This window comes from Ammospiza nelsoni, chromosome 32, assembly GCF_027579445.1.
Source record: "Ammospiza nelsoni isolate bAmmNel1 chromosome 32, bAmmNel1.pri, whole genome shotgun sequence".
Taxonomy (NCBI): domain Eukaryota; kingdom Metazoa; phylum Chordata; class Aves; order Passeriformes; family Passerellidae; genus Ammospiza; species Ammospiza nelsoni.
The window spans coordinates 1134109-1153357 of NC_080664.1; the positions used below are offsets into that span (position 1 = coordinate 1134109).

The 19249-nt window shown below is 50.4% G+C and overlaps 1 protein-coding gene across 4 annotated transcripts in view; it reads left to right on the top strand.

The window, feature by feature from the left end:
• DIP2B (disco interacting protein 2 homolog B) overlaps window positions 1–19249 on the top strand; it is a 62100-nt gene that overhangs the window by 38961 nt on the left and 3890 nt on the right. For 3 of the 4 annotated variants that reach the window (XM_059491215.1, XM_059491216.1, XM_059491217.1), the window contains 27 exons: window positions 834–957; window positions 1453–1562; window positions 2637–2739; window positions 3696–3760; window positions 4242–4335; window positions 5016–5135; window positions 5711–5825; window positions 6381–6520; window positions 6725–6861; window positions 7182–7262; window positions 7384–7511; window positions 8221–8335; window positions 9288–9489; window positions 9829–9938; window positions 10057–10137; window positions 10673–10796; window positions 11116–11237; window positions 11828–11939; window positions 12375–12484; window positions 13424–13554; window positions 14073–14241; window positions 15445–15615; window positions 16068–16129; window positions 16256–16313; window positions 16834–16908; window positions 17442–17619; window positions 19123–19246. In XM_059491215.1, the coding sequence (XP_059347198.1) occupies window positions 834–957; window positions 1453–1562; window positions 2637–2739; window positions 3696–3760; window positions 4242–4335; window positions 5016–5135; window positions 5711–5825; window positions 6381–6520; window positions 6725–6861; window positions 7182–7262; window positions 7384–7511; window positions 8221–8335; window positions 9288–9489; window positions 9829–9938; window positions 10057–10137; window positions 10673–10796; window positions 11116–11237; window positions 11828–11939; window positions 12375–12484; window positions 13424–13554; window positions 14073–14241; window positions 15445–15615; window positions 16068–16129; window positions 16256–16313; window positions 16834–16908; window positions 17442–17619; window positions 19123–19246 (3161 nt within the window). Of the gene's footprint in view, window positions 1–833; window positions 958–1452; window positions 1563–2636; window positions 2740–3695; window positions 3761–4241; window positions 4336–5015; window positions 5136–5710; window positions 5826–6380; window positions 6521–6724; window positions 6862–7181; window positions 7263–7383; window positions 7512–8220; window positions 8336–9287; window positions 9490–9828; window positions 9939–10056; window positions 10138–10672; window positions 10797–11115; window positions 11238–11827; window positions 11940–12374; window positions 12485–13423; window positions 13555–14072; window positions 14242–15444; window positions 15616–16067; window positions 16130–16255; window positions 16314–16833; window positions 16909–17441; window positions 17620–19122; window positions 19247–19249 lie in introns of those variants that run through there. The other variant, XR_009420274.1, reaches the window with a different exon arrangement.

Here is a 19249-nt window from a genome sequence, read left to right on the forward strand (position 1 = left end):
CATTGAGCCACTTTTTGGAAATTATTTGCCCAGCAAAGTGTTTTCTTTACCCTTACCAGAATTTTTGCACTGTTGCCATATTATTGCTGTGTCAAGAGCTGTGTGAAACTATGGGATTTCATAAGAGTTACAAAAACAATGGGGTCATGGCAAACATTATGGCAGGAGAGGTGGCAGTTGAGCTGGGAGCTGGTCTGACAGGTGGCAATGAGCTCAGGGAGCACTCAGGGACTCACAGAGCTTTGATTTCATTCTCTGCGCTGTGGCAGACTGCTATAGCAACCAAATGCAAAATTAAAACTTCTCCAGTATTTGCCCAATCAGTTTCTGAGTGAGCCTCCTCATTTTATCATTGTGCAACAGAAATTGGCTCCAGGGGATGGAGAGGTCTCGTTATCCCAGTGTAATTACATGTTTTGCTTTTTTTGCCTCTCAATTCCTCTTTGCAGCATCTGGGTTTCCTTTAATGCCAGGAGATGGGGTGAGCTCCATGCCTGGGTGCTGGGCAGGAGCTCCTGTTTCCCCTGCATTTCACATCCAGTGCATTTTAATCTTGCCAGGGCCATGTTTCATGGGGTCACAGCATGGTTTGAGTTGGAAGGGACCTTAGGGACCATCCAGTTCCATCCTTTGCCAAGGGCAGGGACACCTCCCAGTAGCCCAAATTGCTCCAGTTGTGATTCTGTGATCCTGTGTGGAAATTGGTTGTTTTCTTCTTTTCCTTGCTATTCCTTCCCCCATTCCCCAAAGCAATATCAAACCTTGGATTTTGATAAGGGAAAGCTGACTTTTGTCATCCTTGAGCAGGAGTGACTTTTGCCCTCTTCCCTCAGGATGCTGGTGGGCAGCAGATTGGTTTCCTGCTGGGGAGCTGTGGCATTGCTCTGGCCCTCACCACTGAAGTGTGTCTGAAAGGGCTTCCCAAAACCCAGAATGGAGAAATTGTGCAGTTTAAAGGTGAGTTGGTTACAGATTGGCTTTTGATTGTGCTTTTGCTGCAGCTGAGCCATCTGAAAGGAGCTGTCAGTACTCTGAAGGCACTTGGGGAGTAAAGGGGCAGCTCCTGATCCCATCAGCAAAATGTGTAGGATTTCTATTTGTGATGTCTGACACAGCTGCTCTGCTCTTCTGGGGGTCACAATGAGCCACCCCCCAACCAGGGTTGTGCTCAGGTCCCTTCAGTGGCATTTGGCAGGTTCCAAGGCAGTTTTATTCACAAGCTTTATTTAGGAATGCTGCAGGGATCTCCTCTGAGGGGAGGAAGTACCTGGTTGCCCACTGAACTCCCTGATGAGAAATGAGATGAACCTTCTGGCTGGTAGCTGGGCTTGGCTTGGAATTTAGCTTGTGTAACTGAACTTGGACAAATGATGGGGTTTAGTGTATTCTTGCAGAATATAAATCCCTCAATAAATAAACTGATATTAATGTAGCGTTTAATTTTGGCTCCAGGTTGGCCCAGACTCAAATGGGTTGTGACAGATTCAAAATATCTCTCCAAATCTCCCAAGGACTGGCAGCCCAACATCTCAGCAGCAGGAACTGAGCCAGCATATATTGAGGTAAGTGCTGAATGGGGAATAGAAAGTACCTTGTGTGAGCTGAATTTAATGTTCTCATCACCAGAGGGAGAATAGTTTCACCTCACTCCCTTCAACTTCCCACTGAAACAAGCCTTTCACTGGGGACACCCTGCTGTGAAGCTCATTTTGGGTTTGAATCCCTCTGTGGCCTTGAGCACTGCTTGGAATAAGATGGAGAATTGTTTTTGTTCCAAAAAAGTGAGGGATGGAGACAGCTGAGCTCTGAGGTGGTGCTTGATAACCCCATTTCTGCCAGTGCTTGAGCCAGCAGCAGCTGGGATTCTCTGTTCTTGCAGAAATGCTGATTTTTGTTCCTATGCCAGAAGGTGACTTGTAGGGATTGTGTTGGTTTTCTCAGCTTTTATTGGGACAATTGAGAGGTGTTTTAAAAGATTTTATTCTATTATCAGTCTTGATGAGTAGTGAGACACAAGAGATGTAAACCTCAATGCCATTCTATCAGAAGCTAACTTATTTTCTGGTTACAATACCTTATAAATTACAATAACCCTTTCAGCTTACTAGGTTTTTTACACAATGCTGCTGTTACTTCTAACACCAATCACCTCTATTTTTTTCTTCCTGGTCCTGCTACAATGCATCTTTCACAGTTCTAATTCTCTAAAATTATGTAAGCTTTCTATCAAATTTTTAAAATTCTTTACAAATCCATTTCCCACAGGATTGCAGCAGTTTCAGTGGTGGCTCAGCCGGTCTGAAACACAGATTGATTTTTCAGTTTGTTACAGGAGCAGGAAGAGATGTCATGAGCAGCAGTGACAGTGAAATAAACACAAACACAAAAAGGGATGGAATGGGTTGTTAAATTCTTTTCCTCATTTCCTTTAGGTTTATTTTCAGTTTATTTCAAGCTGAAAGATGCATTTTTTTTCTCCCAGCTCCATGGAGATTTTCCACGTGTGCCACCACAATAACCATCTCCTTGGGTCTAAGCTTTCACACAGAGAGAAAACTTTATTTTCACGTGGATTCTGTGATTTAACTTCCTTAATTTCTCTCTTCCTTAACTCCCTGTAACCTCTCTCCTCGCAGTACAAGACCAGCAAGGAGGGCAGTGTCATGGGTGTCACCGTGTCCCGTGTGGCCATGCTGGCTCACTGCCAGGCCTTGTCTCAGGCCTGCAACTACTCTGAAGGTGAGTGAGGCCACAGAACATCAAAGGTTGACAAAATTCAGTGGTTCCCTCTCATATCTTCAACAGCTGTCTCTGAGTAACCAATATTTACTTCAAAAGTAAATAAAATTTGAAAGTGCAGATTAATTCTTCCCCCCAAAAAGTGAAAATTAGCTGTGATGTTTTTCCATCCAAAGTGGCATCATTTTCACTGCCATGATGAAGAAGAATAAAAAGGAGGATTTATATAATTTCTGTGAAGTTACTGAGTGTTCTGATGCACAAAAAGAGGAGCAAATGGATGAAAAATGGAGCATTTCCCACCAAGCTGGAGTCCCCTCTCACTGCACTGGTGGCCCATAGAAATGTCTTTCATTGCTGATAGTGTGTAAATACCAAACTTTCTGGGGCTGGGGCTGTTCTGGTCCTGTGAGGTGTTTTGGGGCACCCAGAAATGGAGGGTGGAAGGTGCTGCTGGTATTCCAGAGGGTTTTGCTGTAGGATGTGGTTTATTCTGGTCTGCCTTGTAAATCAAGGTAATCCCTGCCTCCATGAGTGAAACTATTTATAGAGCTGTAGGTCACAGAGGTTTAAAATGCAAAGTTTGCCTTTAGAATCCATCACTTGAGCTAAAAGTCAGGGCTTGAGTGATGTTCCTGAGCTCCCCTGCTCGTTCATAACGAGCTCCAGACCCTTCCTGTCCCGCTGATGGACATCTCAGGCTGGAATGTGATTTCCAGCTGGCAGCTGCATTTCCAAATGTGATTTCCTTGCACTTTCTGGACGTGCTCCTGCTCAGGCATGGACGTGCAGTTGTTACTGTGCTCAGTAACACGTGTAATCACACAGAGCCCTGGGCTGGCCCTGCAGCAGCTCTGGCAGGGCAGGGATGTTCATCCTTGTGCAGATTCCAGAGTAAGTGATGGGCACAGCTGTGCTGGCACGTTGCACTAACAGCTTCACCTTTCTTTTCCCAGGTGAAACGATAGTGAATGTGCTGGATTTTAAGAAGGATGCAGGGCTGTGGCATGGCATTCTAACGGTGAGTTGGCTCCAGAGCTCTCTGCAATGAGAGATTCATGAGTAGATGGGATATTAGGAAAAATTTCTTCCCTGTGAGGGTGAGCAGGCCCTGGCAAAGGGTGCCCAGAGAAGCTGGGAGCCCTGGAAGTGTCCAAGGCCAGGTTGGATGGGGCTTGGAGCACCCTGGGATAGTGGAAAGTGTCCCTGCCGTGGCACTGGATGAGCTTTAAGGTCCCTCCCAACCAAACCCATTCCAGATAACAGTGTTGGACTCTGTTATGCTGTGATAACAGAGTCCAACACTGGGGACTATTATCTGTTAAAACAACCATTTCTCTCCCTGCCAAATCTCCTGGAGGAACAACAGAATCATCCTGACTAAACCTCTGTGAACTCCTGATGGGGTGGAAGTTGATGGGCACTGAGGGTGACTCTTATTTGTAATAACTCAATGAGAGGTTTGGGATCCCTTTCCTAACAATCCTTTTCCTGTTTTTCAGAATGTAATGAACAAGCTGCACACTATCAGCGTGCCCTATTCTGTGATGAAAACCTGTCCTCTCTCATGGGTGCAGAGGGTTCATGCCCACAAAGGTAACCTGGGGGAATCCACAATTTCAGCTTGGAATTCTCAGGATCCAAGAGTGAGGGACATTAAAATCTCAAATGTCTTAAACCCCTCTTGCTCCACCATGACAAATCTTGAGGGCCAAGGGTTTCACTAATATCCAAAGGTAGTTGATTTTTATTTTGCAGTATTAGATATGATTTTCTAGATCTTCAGGCAGGGCTGGAGCTCATGTCTGGGAGATTTTAAGCCCCCAGTTGTGTGGATACTTGTAAAACTCCTTGCATTGGTGACTTGCCAGAGGTTGGAACAGAAATGTGACAGCTTGGGAGGACAGAGGACTTTGCCATTTATTCCTGTGCACAGTCCCAATGCCATGTCAGTGGTGGGGAACACGATGGGGATCTTGTGACTTGGAGCCAGTTTCTTTTATGAAACCAAGGAAATGGCAGAGTGCAGCAGGAGCCCTTGGTCCCTGGCCTCCCTGAGGGCTTCCAGAGGGTGATAATGATTTATGGCCTTTGGAGGAGGAGCTGTGATGATGACAGACCCTGGCTCAGGTGGTGGCAGTGCCACAGCAGATGCCACTGTGTGTTGGCTTCGCTGTTACTGCAGCCTCAGTTATTTAAGACCATGTGAGTTCTATGAAAATAACTCTTGGAAAGCTTTGATTTGCCCTGAGGTGGTGTTTTTGTGTTGTTTGCAGCAAAAGTTGCTCTGGTGAAGTGTCGAGACTTGCACTGGGCCATGATGGCCCACCGGGACCAAAGAGACGTGAGCCTGAGCTCGCTGCGGATGCTGATCGTCACCGACGGCGCCAACCCCTGTGAGTGCCCCAGCCCTGCCCAGCCCTGTCCAGGCCTCTCTGGCAGCAGGATCAGCTCCCTTGGAGCTCTGCTCTAGGCCAGAGCTCTGCCTGCTGCTGCTTGGGCACAGGACAAGGGTGTTTCGAGGTTTTTGTGTTGCCATCCTTTGGGGTGTGAGAGATCCTGCAAAGCAGGAAAAGGGAGAGTTGAATGGGGGGCAGTGTTTGTAAAATCAGAGAATTGTTCAGGCTGGGAAAGACCTTTAAGACCATCAAATCCAGCTCTTCACCTAGCACCACGTTCGCCAGTAAACCCTGTCCCCAAGTGCCACATCCACACGTCCTTTAAATCCTTTCAGGGATCATGATTCCACCTGGGCAGAATTCACTGTCTGAATGTCCAGTCTGGGCTTGTTCCAATGCCTGACCACCCCTGGAGTGAGGAGATTTTCCTTCATGTCCAACCCAAACCTCCCCAGCACAACTTGAGGCTGCTTCCTCCTGGAGTTTCCCAAATCCTCCTCGTGACCCTTCCAGTAGATGGACATGAAATCAATATCTGTGAAGTGCTAGTGGCATCTTTTCTTTCTTCCTAGGGTCTGTTTCCTCCTGTGATGCCTTCCTGAGCTTGTTTCAGAGCCATGGGCTCAAACCAGAGGCGATTTGTCCCTGTGCCACCTCCCCCGAAGCTATGACCGTCGCAATCCGGAGGTAACAGATTGAGTCATCCAGCCTGGGCTTTCTTCACACTTGGCTTGGTCAGAGTTGATTTAGGCATGTAATAAACTCCTCTGACATTTACTCTGTGTGCTCAGGTACTCAAGTTGCTGAGCTTTAAACCTCCCTCCTGAGATCCAAGTGATTTCTGGGGTGTGCGACAGCTCAGCAGTGCCTGAGCTCTGCTTTTGCTCCTCCTGATTTCCACAGCCCGGGAGGTGTTCTGAATCTGAGATGGGATTTGAGATCATTTGGACACTCTCATACTCTGTTTCTGTCCATTGCTGCCTGTAAGAAACAGGGGTGGGAGCTGGGGTTTGCCATGGGGTGAGATAAGGAGCTGGCAGAGGAGCTGCAGTGCCCAGGAACACAATTCCTTAGGGGTTGAAAATTTGGGTGGGGATCCTTGCTGCCGTCACAGTTTGAAGTGATTATGCAAAGCAGAGACACTGAACACACCTCTTTCTGTTGCTGTGCCATCTCCATCTGAGTCTAACACCCAGCTGGGTGCCTGATTGAGTGTATTTGTTCATTTTGTGTCCTTCCCAGGCCTGGAGTACCCGGGGCCCCTCTGCCAGGCAGAGCCATCCTGTCCATGAACGGGCTGAGTTTTGGTGTCATTCGGGTCAACACCGAGGATAAAAACTCTGCTCTCACTGTCCAGGACGTGGGGCACGTGATGCCAGGAGGTAAAAACGGACAGGAGACTGATATGGGATGTTTTTGGAGATGTTTTAGAAGCAGAATGGGTCAATGTTCTCTCCCACATCAGCCTCAGTGTGGGAGAGGTGGGGCAGTGCCAGACTCAGTCATTCCTGTCAGGATTAAACGTGTCACTTCTCACACAGGGCAAAATTTGGGAGCTGTTTTTAACAAAGCCTGATTTTTCCTAGGCATGATGTGTATAGTGAAACCAGATGGGCCACCCCAGCTCTGTAAAACAGATGAGATTGGTGAAATCTGTGTGAGCTCCAGAGCAGGAGGAATGATGTACTATGGGCTGGCAGGGGTGACAAAGAATACTTTCGAGGTATGTCTAGCAGAATGCATCTTTCCTGCCCCATTTCCTGTGTCAAACTGGTGGTCTTGTACAACCCCTTGGGTTTGTAACCGAAGTGTTAATGTTGGTTTTTATAAACATGCACTGCAAATCTCCTTGCAGTTAGAGATACTCAGAATCCCCTCCATAAACATCTCCCACCCTGGCTGTACTGAGGGTTCCCTGCCCTTCTCCTCTTCCCTTCACTCACGTTAAGTGCAATTTTTGGGGTGGTTTTTCTCCACAATTTTGGGGTGGTTTGGGAAGGTTTTTCTCTCCTCAGGCCTCCAGTGTCCTCCCTTGTGTTGCAGGTGATCCCTGTGAACTCCTCTGGCTCTCCCGTGGGGGAAGTGCCCTTCGTGCGCTCCGGCTTGCTGGGATTTGTTGGACCTGTACGTGAGGAGAGCCTGCACTGCTCTGGCCCTTCAGCCTTTCAGGGAAAAGCTTTGGGGAGGGAGGATGTGTGAGAGGAGCTCTCTGTGAGCTCCTCACCGTTGCCTTCTTGCCTTGCAGGGCAGTTTGGTGTTTGTGGTTGGGAAAATGGACGGGTTGCTGACCGTGAGCGGGAGAAGGCACAACGCCGACGACATCGTGGCCACTGGGCTGGCCGTGGAGTCAATAAAAACAGTTTACAGAGGAAGGTCAGCACAAGAAGCCCCATCACCTGCTGCATGTCATAAAGCAAAGCACAAGCTTTAGTACTATTCTTGGATTTCTCTTTGGTAGATCAGTCAAAGTAAACATATTTTTGATTTAGGTAGTAATTGCCCTGATCCTGCCCAACACAGATCTTTTCCCCACTATCCAGCCTGGCTTTTCATCAAGTCTGTGCTTTAGGGAAAGCAATCAAGTAACAAGATAAGTCAGGCACGTGGAGAAATTAATTCTCTGTCTCTGCAGAGTTGCAGTTGTTAGCTGCTGACTGGTGCAGCAAGGAAGAGTTTCATTAATGTCCAAAGATATTTGATTTTTATTTAACAGTTGTGGATACAATTTTCCAGATCTTCAGGCAGAGCTGGAGCTCATATCTCCGAGACTTAGTGAGAGATTTTAAACCATCCTGTAGGTGCCTTTAAATCTCCTTTCATTTGGGCTTTGCCAGAAGTTGGAACAAGAATGTGACAGCAGGTTGGGAGAATGGGGGACTGTGCCATATGGAAATTCCATCAGAAAGTGGAGTTAACCCCTTAAATACTCCCCAGTCTTTCCTTTTGACTCTGTGTTAATTGTCTGGTGCTTTTTCTCTTGTTTTTGCCCCATGGTTATTTTAACAAGTCCTGTATTTAATCTCTCCTTGGCCCCCTGTTTCTGAGGAGTGAAACTGGAGTGTGGCTCTGCCCTTTTCCTTAGGATTGCTGTGTTCTCCGTGTCTGTGTTCTACGACGAGAGGATCGTGGTGGTGGCAGAGCAGAGGCCAGATGCATCTGAGGAGGACAGTTTCCAGTGGATGAGTCGGGTGCTGCAGGTACAGCTGGGGAAAAATCCTGCAGCTTTTGGGGTGTGGGCAGAGCAGAGGCCACCAAGGGCCCCAGTGGAGGTGCCACAAGCTTTGCATCCCTCTTGGCACAAGGTGTTTGTGCGGGGTCACAAGCTGTGTCCAGGCTGTTCTGTTGTGTCCTGAGGGAGCTGGAGTGACAGGACAAGGGGAATGGCTTCAAACTGAAAGAGGAGGAATTTAAGTTAAATTTTGGGAAGAAATTCCTCGGCCAGTCTGGGTTTCCATGAATCCCAGAGAACAGAGAGGCTCTGGCAGTTTCCTCTCAGAACTGCAGAGCAGATCTGTGCTCAGGCTTTTGAGTTCTGCTTTTAGTCTGGATCATGTGGAGCTCAGAGTTTGGCTTTAAAGCCACCCTTTTCTTTGGAGGTGCATTTTCAGCAGGGAGCAAGTGGGCAGGGAAAGGCCAGAACAGCTGAATGAGTGTGGTCCTAAAAGAATGAGTAGCAAGGACTTCTTTGAGAGCTGCCTGCCCTGCATGTGTGTCATTCCAGGAATGACATTCAGGGAGTGAAGTGTGCGAGCTGGGGTGGAAAACCAGGGAAGTACCTGGTGCTCTGAATAATGGATCAGATGCCTGAATGCTGAGGCGGGCAGGAGGGAACAGAGTGTGATGGTTCAGAGGAGACAGATGGATGCAATCCCGAGATCAGAATCGTGTGATTCATCAGGCAGCCGTGGGTATTTTGGGATTTTGGTCATGAAGGATTTAAAAATGGATTTGGTGTCTATGAAATGGGCTGTAAAGGCAGGGGGTACCCAGCACTTCAGGCTCACTGCAGGGCTCGCTGGTGGCACAGAGGGCAGGTGGGATGTCAGTGATTCGCTCACAAGTGCAGGGATTTGTCTTGCAGTGTGAGTGCATCAGCAGACTGTGCCCAGCAGTGCCAGCAATGCCAATGACCATCTCTCCTTTCTCTAGGCCATTGACAGCATTCACCAAGTGGGTGTTTACTGCCTTGCTCTCGTGCCAGCCAACACATTGCCAAAAACTCCGCTGGGAGGGATCCACATCTCCCAAACCAAACAGCACTTTCTGGAGGGCTCTCTGCACCCCTGCAACATCCTCATGTGCCCACACACTTGTGTGACAAACTTGCCAAAGCCCAGGCAGAAACAGCCAGGTAACCTGAAGCCCTTTTTGTTTGGTGTTGTTGAGCTGGGGCTCAGTGCTCAGCCCCAGGGACTGGGTGATGTCCTCCTCCCTGTCCCACGTGCTGGGGACCAGGGCCTGTCTAGTGCTCCATGGTTTGGGCTTGTTCCAGGCCTCTCTTTGCATGTGTTAGTCAGGAATTTTAATTCCCACCTTTGAGCTCACTGGGATTCTCCCTCCTGATAGACAGAGACCAGCAATGCCTGCTGAGCTCCATCAGTGAGGCTCATTCCCAGGAGCAGGGGGGTCCTGCAGGGACTCTCTGTCCCTTGGCTCTGCTCCTTCCCAAAGTGCTGCTGTCTCTCCACAGGGGTGGGCCCTGCCTCTGTGATGGTGGGGAACCTGGTTGCTGGGAAGAGAATCGCTCAAGCCTCTGGGAGAGATCTGGGTCAAATAGAAGACAATGATTTAGTTAAAAAGGTAAATCAGTGTTTGTGACAACTGGAGGATGGGAAGGAGTTTTCCCTGCTGTGTGCAGAGCAGCAGTGGGGAGCACTGAAGGAGAAGCTGGTGTTGAATTTCTTCCTGTCTCTTCCAGCACCAGTTCCTGACAGAAGTGTTGCAGTGGAGAGCTCAAGCAACTCCTGACCACCCACTCTTCCTTCTATTGAATGCCAAGGTACAGTCAGTGCTGAGTTGTTGGGTTTTATGGTCCATGTGCTATCCAGTGCCAGTTGGAGAGTCTTTAAAATCTTTTGCCCTCTGCAGTGCCTTTCTTTAACCTCTGTGTCAGATTTTGACCACAGATTTGTAACTTAAAACTTGACCCTTTGACCCTCTAGGTCCCTTCAGCAAATGGCTCTCATGGTTTGATACTTCATTTTAAAACTGAGCGTGTTTGTAGGTCCCACTGGTTCCTGTATCAGTTAATGGTGTATCCCTTGGTGCCACCATCCCTGTCAGTGGTGTTGAGTATATTCTGGCAAGGTTCTGGTGCAAGAAGACCTGAACTGACTCCCTGGCAGGTAGAATTTTCTAGAGCAGATCTAACTCCATCTCTGTAGTGGATGAGTGGCTCACTGGGCACAGCAGCCTTTAGGTAGAGATAACTCTTAGCTGTAGCCTCCTGCTAGCCAGCCAGCTTGGGTTTATCTCAGAGCAGCCAGTTTGGGTTGTGCCAGCCCCTGTTGAGAGCATTTTTGTCTCCTTTCAAGGGAACCACTGTGTGCACGGCCACCTGCCTTCAGCTGCACAAAAAGGCTGAGAGAATTGCATCAGTGCTGTGTGACAAAGGCCATCTCAATGCAGGAGACAATGTGGTGCTTCTTTATCCTCCTGGTGAGTGGGTCCCACTGGGGAAACGCAGCCTGGGCTTGCTTTGGCCTCTCACTGGGATCTGGAAACACAGGAAGGGCACTCAGTGCTAGTGAGAGGTGCTCACTGCTGTGTCCTGACTGGTTTGGAGTCACTTGATGTTCTTTTCCTCCGTGATGGAGATGCTTTCCTGTGTGGTTCCTTTACTGTCCCCATTCCCTACCCCAAGCTTTCTCAGCTTGCTGCCGGGCTGCTGATGTTGCCCAGCTGTGCTGTGGGAGGGGCAGCAGTGCCCTGCTGTGCCCAGGGACCCCTCCCCAGTGTCCCCTTGGTGTCCCTGCAGGCATCGAGCTCATCACGGCCTTCTACGGCTGCCTGTACTCGGGCTGTGTCCCCGTCACCGTGCGCCCGCCCCACGCCCAGAGCCTGGTGGCAACTCTGCCCACAGTGAGGATGATCGTGGAGGTGAGTGCCAGCCTGGGCCCCAGGGGTGACACCTGTGTCACACGGACTGGGGCTGGATTGGTCACAGGCTCCTGGGAGTCACACTGAGTGCCCCGGCCTCGTGCTCCAGGGGTGACACAGCTAACAGAGCTCGTGGTGGCTGTGTGACAGGAATTGAGGCACATCTTGGAGCTGAGGGACAGTGTTCTCCTTCATAAATGCCAGACAGAGAACCCCCTCCTCACACACCTGTCTGACAACACTAACGTGGTGTTGCCACCCAGAATTTCACCTTGGCACTCCTGAATGCTGGGGAAGTCCAAATCCTGCAGTTAAGTCACTTCCCAAGCTCAGTAACCAGAGGACAGCATGGGGAAGAAAGCTGGATCTTGCTGTGACACCTTCTCACAGGTTCTGCCAGGGTCTGTGCAGGCTGGGCTGCACTGGGGTTTGGTGAAGGGAAAGCAGAGCAGAGTGTGCAAAAGGCAGAGAAAGGAATTCAGGTTTGCTGATAGGATAAAATAGTCTCTGCACATCGGAGACTGGGACATGTTCTGTGCTGCTGGGACCTGCTCCTGCCTCTTTGTTTCAGTGAGTGTTCATCTTTGCAGGTCAGCAAAGCTGCCTGCATCCTCACAACCCAGACCTTGATGAGGCTGCTCAAGTCCAGAGAGGCAGCTGGTGCTGTGGATGTGAAAACCTGGCCAACCATCATTGACACAGGTGAGCTCCCTGGCCAGGAGGCTCCTGGAAGTCCTGTGGAGAGGTGACTGGTGACTTCCGAAGGGACTGTCCCACATTTCATTGAGTGGCTCTTGAAAATTTGTTTGAATATGCATAAAAGGTATCCAAGATGTGCCATTGTTCACTGAGAACTCTTCTGTATTGAGCTGTGCATGGGAAATGATTACAGGGATTTCTGGAGACAACTTTAATCTGCTTAAGACAAGGATGAGTTGGTCATTATTCATCATTTTCTCCCTTTTCCTGAGAATAAATTTTCTTGGCAAGAGTTTTGCCATACACTAGCCTGTCTCTTCTGGAAAGAGAATTAATGGAAGGCTTTATCTTCCATCTCTGGCATTTGGAAAGTCATGTTCTCCTTTCAAATACCAGTCAAGTAACCAAAATTAACCCATTTGTTTCTCTCTTGCACAGATGATTTGCCCAGGAAGAGGCTGGCCCAGATCTACAAGCCACCCACACCTGAAATGTTGGCATATCTAGATTTTAGTGTTTCCACAACAGGCATGCTCACAGGAGTAAAGGTATAGTAATGGATTAGGAGATGGGCATTTGTGTCTTGTATTGCCTGACTCTCGGAGCCACCTCCCCTTGACCTCCACCTCCAAGTTGTAGCTTAAACAAAGACCCTGATTTTCTTCTGACAAAGCTGTGGGCTTCATTTCCCTGAGTCCTGCTGAGGAGAGAAACAGGTCTGCACAGAGGGGTCAGGAATTCTGCTGCTGCCTCCCCTGGAGAGCTGCTTGGGAGAGAGCTCTGAGCTCCACCAAGAGCAGAAGAGGGATGCAGTCAGGAAAAAGAGGATAAGATACTAAAAAGGAAAGCCTTAGACTGTTGTTAATGCTCATGTGTGTTTGGAGTTGGCACCACAGCACAGTCAGGGCTGGGAGGGACCTCTGGAGATCCCCCAATCCAATTCAGGGTCACACAGAGCGGGTGACACAGGAACGTGTCCAGGTGGGTTTGGAATGTCTGCAGAGAGGAAGACTCCACAACCACCCTGGGCAGCTGTTCCATGGCAAGTTCTGGCTCATGTTGAGGTGGGGCTCAAACAGCTGCAGCTTCAAGTTTAGCTGTTGGTGTCACAGTTGGTGTCACTGTTGGTGTCAGGGCTCTGCAGTCTCTGCCTCTGCTGGGGAAGCTCAGGAACCAAACCATGGCCTTGCCTGCCCACCAGCTCTCCATGAGCTGCCTTTGCTGTTTCTGGGGGTGCCTGGGTGCTGTCCTGGGCCCCAGCAGTGTCTGGGGGTGCCTGGGTGCTGCCCTGAGCCCCAGCAGTGTCTGGGGGTGCCTGGGTGCTGCCCTGGGGGTGCCTGGGTGCTGCCCTGGGGGTGCCTGGGTGCTGCCCTGGGGGTGCCTGGGTGCTGCCCTGGGCCCCAGCAGTGTCTGGGGGTGCCTGGGTGCTGCCCTGGGGGTGCCTGGGTGCTGCCCTGGGCCCCAGCAGTGTCCCCCCCGTGTTGCAGATGTCCCACGCTGCCGTCAGTGGCCTGTGCAGGGCCATCAAGCTGCAGTGTGAGCTCTACTCCTCGCGGCAGATTGCCATTTGTCTGGACCCCTACTGCGGGCTGGGATTTGTGCTCTGGTGCCTTTGCAGGTAGGATTTTCTGGGGAGGGGGGCAGATGAACTCCCGGCTGGTTGGAAATGGGAAATGGGTGTCATTACACACGGGTTGACGTTACAGAATGACTTAATTTACAGTAAGGGGGGAATTTGTCTTGGAGCTGACAACAACACGTTCCCTTTTGCTGCAGATTAGCAAGATGTTATCCCATCTTGATTATGTGTGTTTGTGCTGCCAAATATTCCTGGCTTCAGAATGTTTCTCTTCCCTTTCTTCCTTGATTACATGTTGCAATAAGGGAGGTTTTGTTCTCTGTGGTGTTGAGCCAGTTCTCTTCCTTCACTGTCAGTGTGTGTTTGTGCGTGGATAAATTGTTATTCTTGTACAGTAAATTGCATTTTTAAAATGTTGCTGCTCCAGTTTGCCTCAGCTGCAGTCCCACAACTTGCCTTTGGACTAGCAGGAATGTAATGTGCAGATACAGTAAATATTAATTTAAAGATAGCTACAAGCTTCACTAAAATGTGTTCTCCCTTAATGTTCTTCACAGTGTGTATTCTGGACATCAGTCAATTTTAATTCCTCCTATGGAGCTGGAATCCAATCTTTTTCTCTGGTTATCTACTGTCAGCCAGTATAAAATAAGGGACACTTTCTGTTCCTATTCAGTCATGGAACTGTGTACAAAGGGACTTGGAAACCAAGTTGAAATGTTAAAGGTAAGAAACATTTCCTGAGTGTTACATCACATAAATTAAGGAAGCTCTGGTAGTAAAGCAAAGTGATATGATTGTTAAATTCAGATTTTCCTGTTGCACAAATCTCCAGGCCAGAGGTGCTCCAAAAGCAAATCTCCAAAAGGAAATCTGCAAAAGCCAATCTCCCTGGGAGAGGAGGGGACTGGGGAGGAGCAGGGGCTGTGCAGTGCAGGGAGCACCTGTCAGGGAATGTCAGGGCAGCCCTGAGCAGGGAGGATCCCAGTGCTGCTCTGCAGCAGATTCCTTATGTAACAGTCTGCAGTGGAGGCTCACACCAGCACATGATGGAAAGCACATGTCAGGAGAGCTGCTCAATGGAGGTGTGTTCTCCTTGGAGATGAGAGAAGGGAATAAATAGCTCCATGCCATGCCTGAGGTGGTTTTTTCCCTGGGATTTCCTGGATTGTGGCTCTGTGAGATGAAGGCTCAGCCTTGTTGTCTGGCTGGCACAGAGCTCTGCAGGTGCCTGGGCTGTGTCACCAGGTGAGCAGCACAGAGGAGCTCCTGCCTGGTGCTGGTCAGAGCATTCACCATAGAAATAATGATGGATTCAGGTGCCACTGTTGCTGAAGAGTCCATGCAATCCCAGTGGATGACTTTATTCTGCCTGGGTTTGGTTTCCATCTGTATAAGCAGTGACTCAGAGGTGTAATCTCAGCTGAGCAGCTGTGCAGAGAGCTGGGGCAGAGAGGGAGCTCTGTCAGTCCATGTCTTGCTCTGGCTGCATTTCCAGGCTCTGGTCAGGCATAGAAATGCAGCCAGATTTATAATTGTGAACAGAATCAGAAAGAGTGAGAGTAGCTCGGAACACAGGGACTGAGTTGTCCTGCATTTCCTGAGTAATTTTATGGGATAAGAAGCAAATGTAACTTGTTGAGAGGGGATAGATGAACACCAGTAATCTCAGCTGAGCAGCTGTGCTGAGAGCTGGGGCGGAGGAGGGAGCTCTGTCAGTCCATGTCTTGCTGTGGCTGCATTTTCAGGCTCTGGTCAGGCATGATTTATAATTACAAATGGAATCAGAAAGAGGAAAAGTAGCTCAGAACACAAGAACTGAGTTTGTACTGCATTTCCTGGGTAATTTCACGGGCTAAGCAGCAAACAGAGCTGGTTGAGAGGAGCCAGATGAGCAGCTGCAGCCCTTTGCCTGGTGTTTGTGTGCAGGCCCGTGGCATTAACCTGTCCTGTGTCCGGACCTGCGTGGTGGTGGCCGAGGAGCGGCCGCGCGTGTCCCTCACCCATTCCTTCTCCAAGCTCTTCAAGGACATCGGGCTCTCCTCCCGGGCCGTGAGCACCACCTTTGGCTCCAGGGTCAACGTGGCCATCTGTTTGCAGGTGAGGCTTCCCAGGGCTCCTGGTTGTCGCTGGCACCAGATGCCAGGCTGGGTTGTGTTCCACGCTCCCCATCTGGGCACATTTCTGAAGCCAAACATCTGCCCTGCAGAGAACAGCTGGCACGAGATTTAAGCAGCTTCTCTCATTTTCAGCTGCCAAATCGTATCACAGATGCTCAAAACAAGTGAAACATGAATCTGAGCTGTTTATTGCCACATAAACAGTGCTTGGTGGCTGAGAGGTCTTGTGGTGTCTCCCCCCTCCCCAAGGCTCCTTCCCCACACAGGTGTCCCAGAAAGTCACCTGCTTAACTTCAGGGTGCAGCTGCAAAGGTGGGGGAATATGAGTAGGAATTCTGCTGTAAGAAACCCCTGGAAATAGTTCTGGGCTCAGGCAGAAATTCCCCTGATTGCTCTAAACACATCAATGTTTTTTAAATATTAACTCCTCAGGGAACATCGGGGCCAGATCCCACCACGGTGTATGTAGACCTGAAATCCTTGAGACATGACAGGTACTGTAAGTTCACTTAAACCAATTTATCAACTGTATAAAACCCTGCAGTGGTGCTGTTTTCACACCACTCCAGCCACTTCAACTCTGGTTTTTCACCTGACAATGTTTGTTTCTTGACCTTCAGAGTCCGTCTGGTGGAACGAGGAGCTCCCCAGAGCCTGCTGCTCTCTGAGTCTGGAAAGGTAAATCCATGTGTGCCCACCTCCCCACTGCCTTTGTAGCTGGGAAGGACAGTCCTGTGGCATGGGAGGGGGTGGCACTTGCTTACATTGTCCCTCTGGAACTTGATTGTAAGGAATTACCCGTTGATTTAGGAGTGTGTTTTGCTGGAGTTGTTGGGGAATTGGTCCATTTTGCAGTAAATTTCCACATCAGAAGTGTGGGCTCTGGTATTCTTGAAATCAGGCTGTAGTTGGGATTTACTGTAACTCTTACTCCCTCATAGTTTAACAGAAAGAGGTTTTCCTGTAGTTTTTTTTGCTGAATTCTTCAAAATCAAGGTTAGAATATCTTACCTGTGTGACCCTGGAGCCATGGGATACATCCATACCCTGATCTTGCCTTGCTGTACCTGTCCTGCCTGTTTTATCCCTGTTTGTGATGTCCACGGGTGCAATCCTGCCCTGATTGAACAGCCTGTGTGTTTTATTGTTCTGAAAATAATCCAACAAGAATTGCACATTTCCTTTTTGTGCTCTTTAGATTCTGCCTGGGGTCAAAGTGGTCATTGTTAATCCAGAGACAAAAGGGCCTCTGGGAGATTCTCACCTTGGGGAGGTAAGTGCAGGTTTTGCTCCTTGGGGACCTTTTCCTGCTGCTCCTTGGGCTTTTCTCTGCTGGGGGACAGTTTGGAGCTGTGATAGAAGCCTTTGTAAGATGAATTATTGCTGGAGTGTTCAGAATTTGGGTGTTATTTCACTGTCAAGTTTAAAGAAAACCCACTTGAAAAGAAGCTTGTTCCACCCTAAATCTTGCAAACTGGCTCCCAAATAGTACAATTTACATTTGGCTTTCCTTTCTTTGATTACACACCAGTATATTGATCTGTGTTGGTGGATTATTATCCAATTTTGGACTGGATGTGTTAAAAACCCACAATTTATTTACTCAGCGAATCCTCAGTTACAGTTACTGCAAGACTACACCTCCAGGTGCATTTTTAAGGTTCTGCAGGTTATTTGGAAGCCCAAGATGAATTTTTCTCATCTGCTAAAACCACAGATAAAACCAGAACCTTCTTGTTGCAGTTCCTTTACCCACTCCCATGTGGGCATTCCTGGGGACCTGACCCTTTTCCCCTCCCTGCGCAGATCTGGGTGAACAGCCCCCACACAGCCAGTGGCTACTACACCATCTACGACAACGAGACCCTTCAGGCCGACCACTTCAACACCCGCCTGAGCTTCGGCGACGCCGCGCAGACGCTGTGGGCACGCACGGGGTACCTGGGCTTCGTGCGGCGCACCGAGCTCACGGCGGCCAGCGGAGGTGGGGCATGGGCATGGGGCATGGGCATGGGGCATGGGCATGGGCATCCATGGCAGGGCACAGCTGGCAGGCACACGGGGTACCTGGGCATTCCGTGGCAGGGCACAGCTCGCAGGGTACCTGGGCTTCGTGGGGCGCACCGAGCTCACGGCGGCCAGCGGAGGTGGGGCAGGGCATGGGGCATGGGTATCCATGGCAGGGCACAGCTGGCAGGGACACGGGGTACCTGGGCATTCCATGGCAGGGCACAGCTCACAGGGTACCTGGGCTTTGTGCGGCGCACCAAGCTCACGGCGGCCAGCGGAGGTGGGGCATGGGCATGGGGCATGGGCATGGGCATCCATGGCAGGGCACAGCTGGCAGGCACACGGGGTACCTGGGCATTCCATGGCAGGGCACAGCTCGCAGGGTACCTGGGCTTCGTGCGGCGCACCGAGCTCACGGCGGCCAGCGGAGGTGGGGCAGGGGCACCTGGGCATGGGCATTTCCATGGGAGGGCACAGCTGGCAGGCACACGGGGTACCTGGGCATTCCGTGGCAGGGCACAGCTCACAGGGTACCTGGGCTTCGTGCGGCGCACCAAGCTCACGGCGGCCAGCGGAGGTGGGGCATGGGCATGGGGCATGGGCATTTCCATGGGAGGGCACAGCTCACAGGGACCCGGGCATTCCATGGCAGGGCACAGCTCACAGAGACACGGGCAGCCTGGGCATTCCATGGAAGGGCACAGGTGGCAGGGGCAGCCTGGGCATTCCCATGGGAATCTCATGGCTTAACCAAGGATTTCACTGGGCACAGCTCACAGGGGCACGGGCAGCCTGGGCATACCATGGGAATCTCACCAAGGGTTTCACCTGGGCACAGCTGACAGGACATTCCCATGGGATTCTCGTGTGGTTTAACCAAGGGCGTGTCTGGTTTGATCCAGGCTGGTGATGAGCAGAGAGAGCAGCCCTGGGGAGAAGGGTTTGAGGTGCTGGACATGCCCCAGAAACCCCCTGAGCCCGGGCTGAGCCCCCAGCCTGGGCAGCAGAGGAGGAGGGTTCTGCCCCTCTGCCCTGCTCAGGTGAGACCCCACCTGCAGAGCTGCCTTCAGGCTGGAGAAGAGAAGCTTTGGGTGATCTAATTGTGGCCTTCCAGTGCCTGGAGGAGCTGCAGGAAAGATGGACACAGGACATCTTGGAGTGCCAGGACAAGGGGCAGTAGCTTCAAACTGCCAGAGAGCAGGGTTCGAGGGGATTTTGGGAAGGAATTCCTTCCAGTGAGTGTGGTGACACCCTGGCACAAGGTGCCCAGAGAAGCTGGGGCTGCCCCTGCATCCCTGGCAGTGCCCAAGGCCAGGCTGGACAAGGCTTGGAGCAGCTGGGACAGTGGAAGGTGTGGGACTGGATGGGCTTTAAGGTCCCTTCCAATGCAAACCATTCTGAAATTCTTTAGCTTGTACAAGAGACAGTTTTTCTTTACAAAATTCCATTTATTCCCCCTCCTGTCCTGTCTCCCCAGAGCGCCACGATGCCCTGTACGTTGTGGGAGCCCTGGATGAGACCCTGGAGCTGCGGGGGCTGCGCTACCACCCCATCGACATCGAGACCTCGGTGTCCCGGACCCACAGGAGCATTGCTGAATGGTA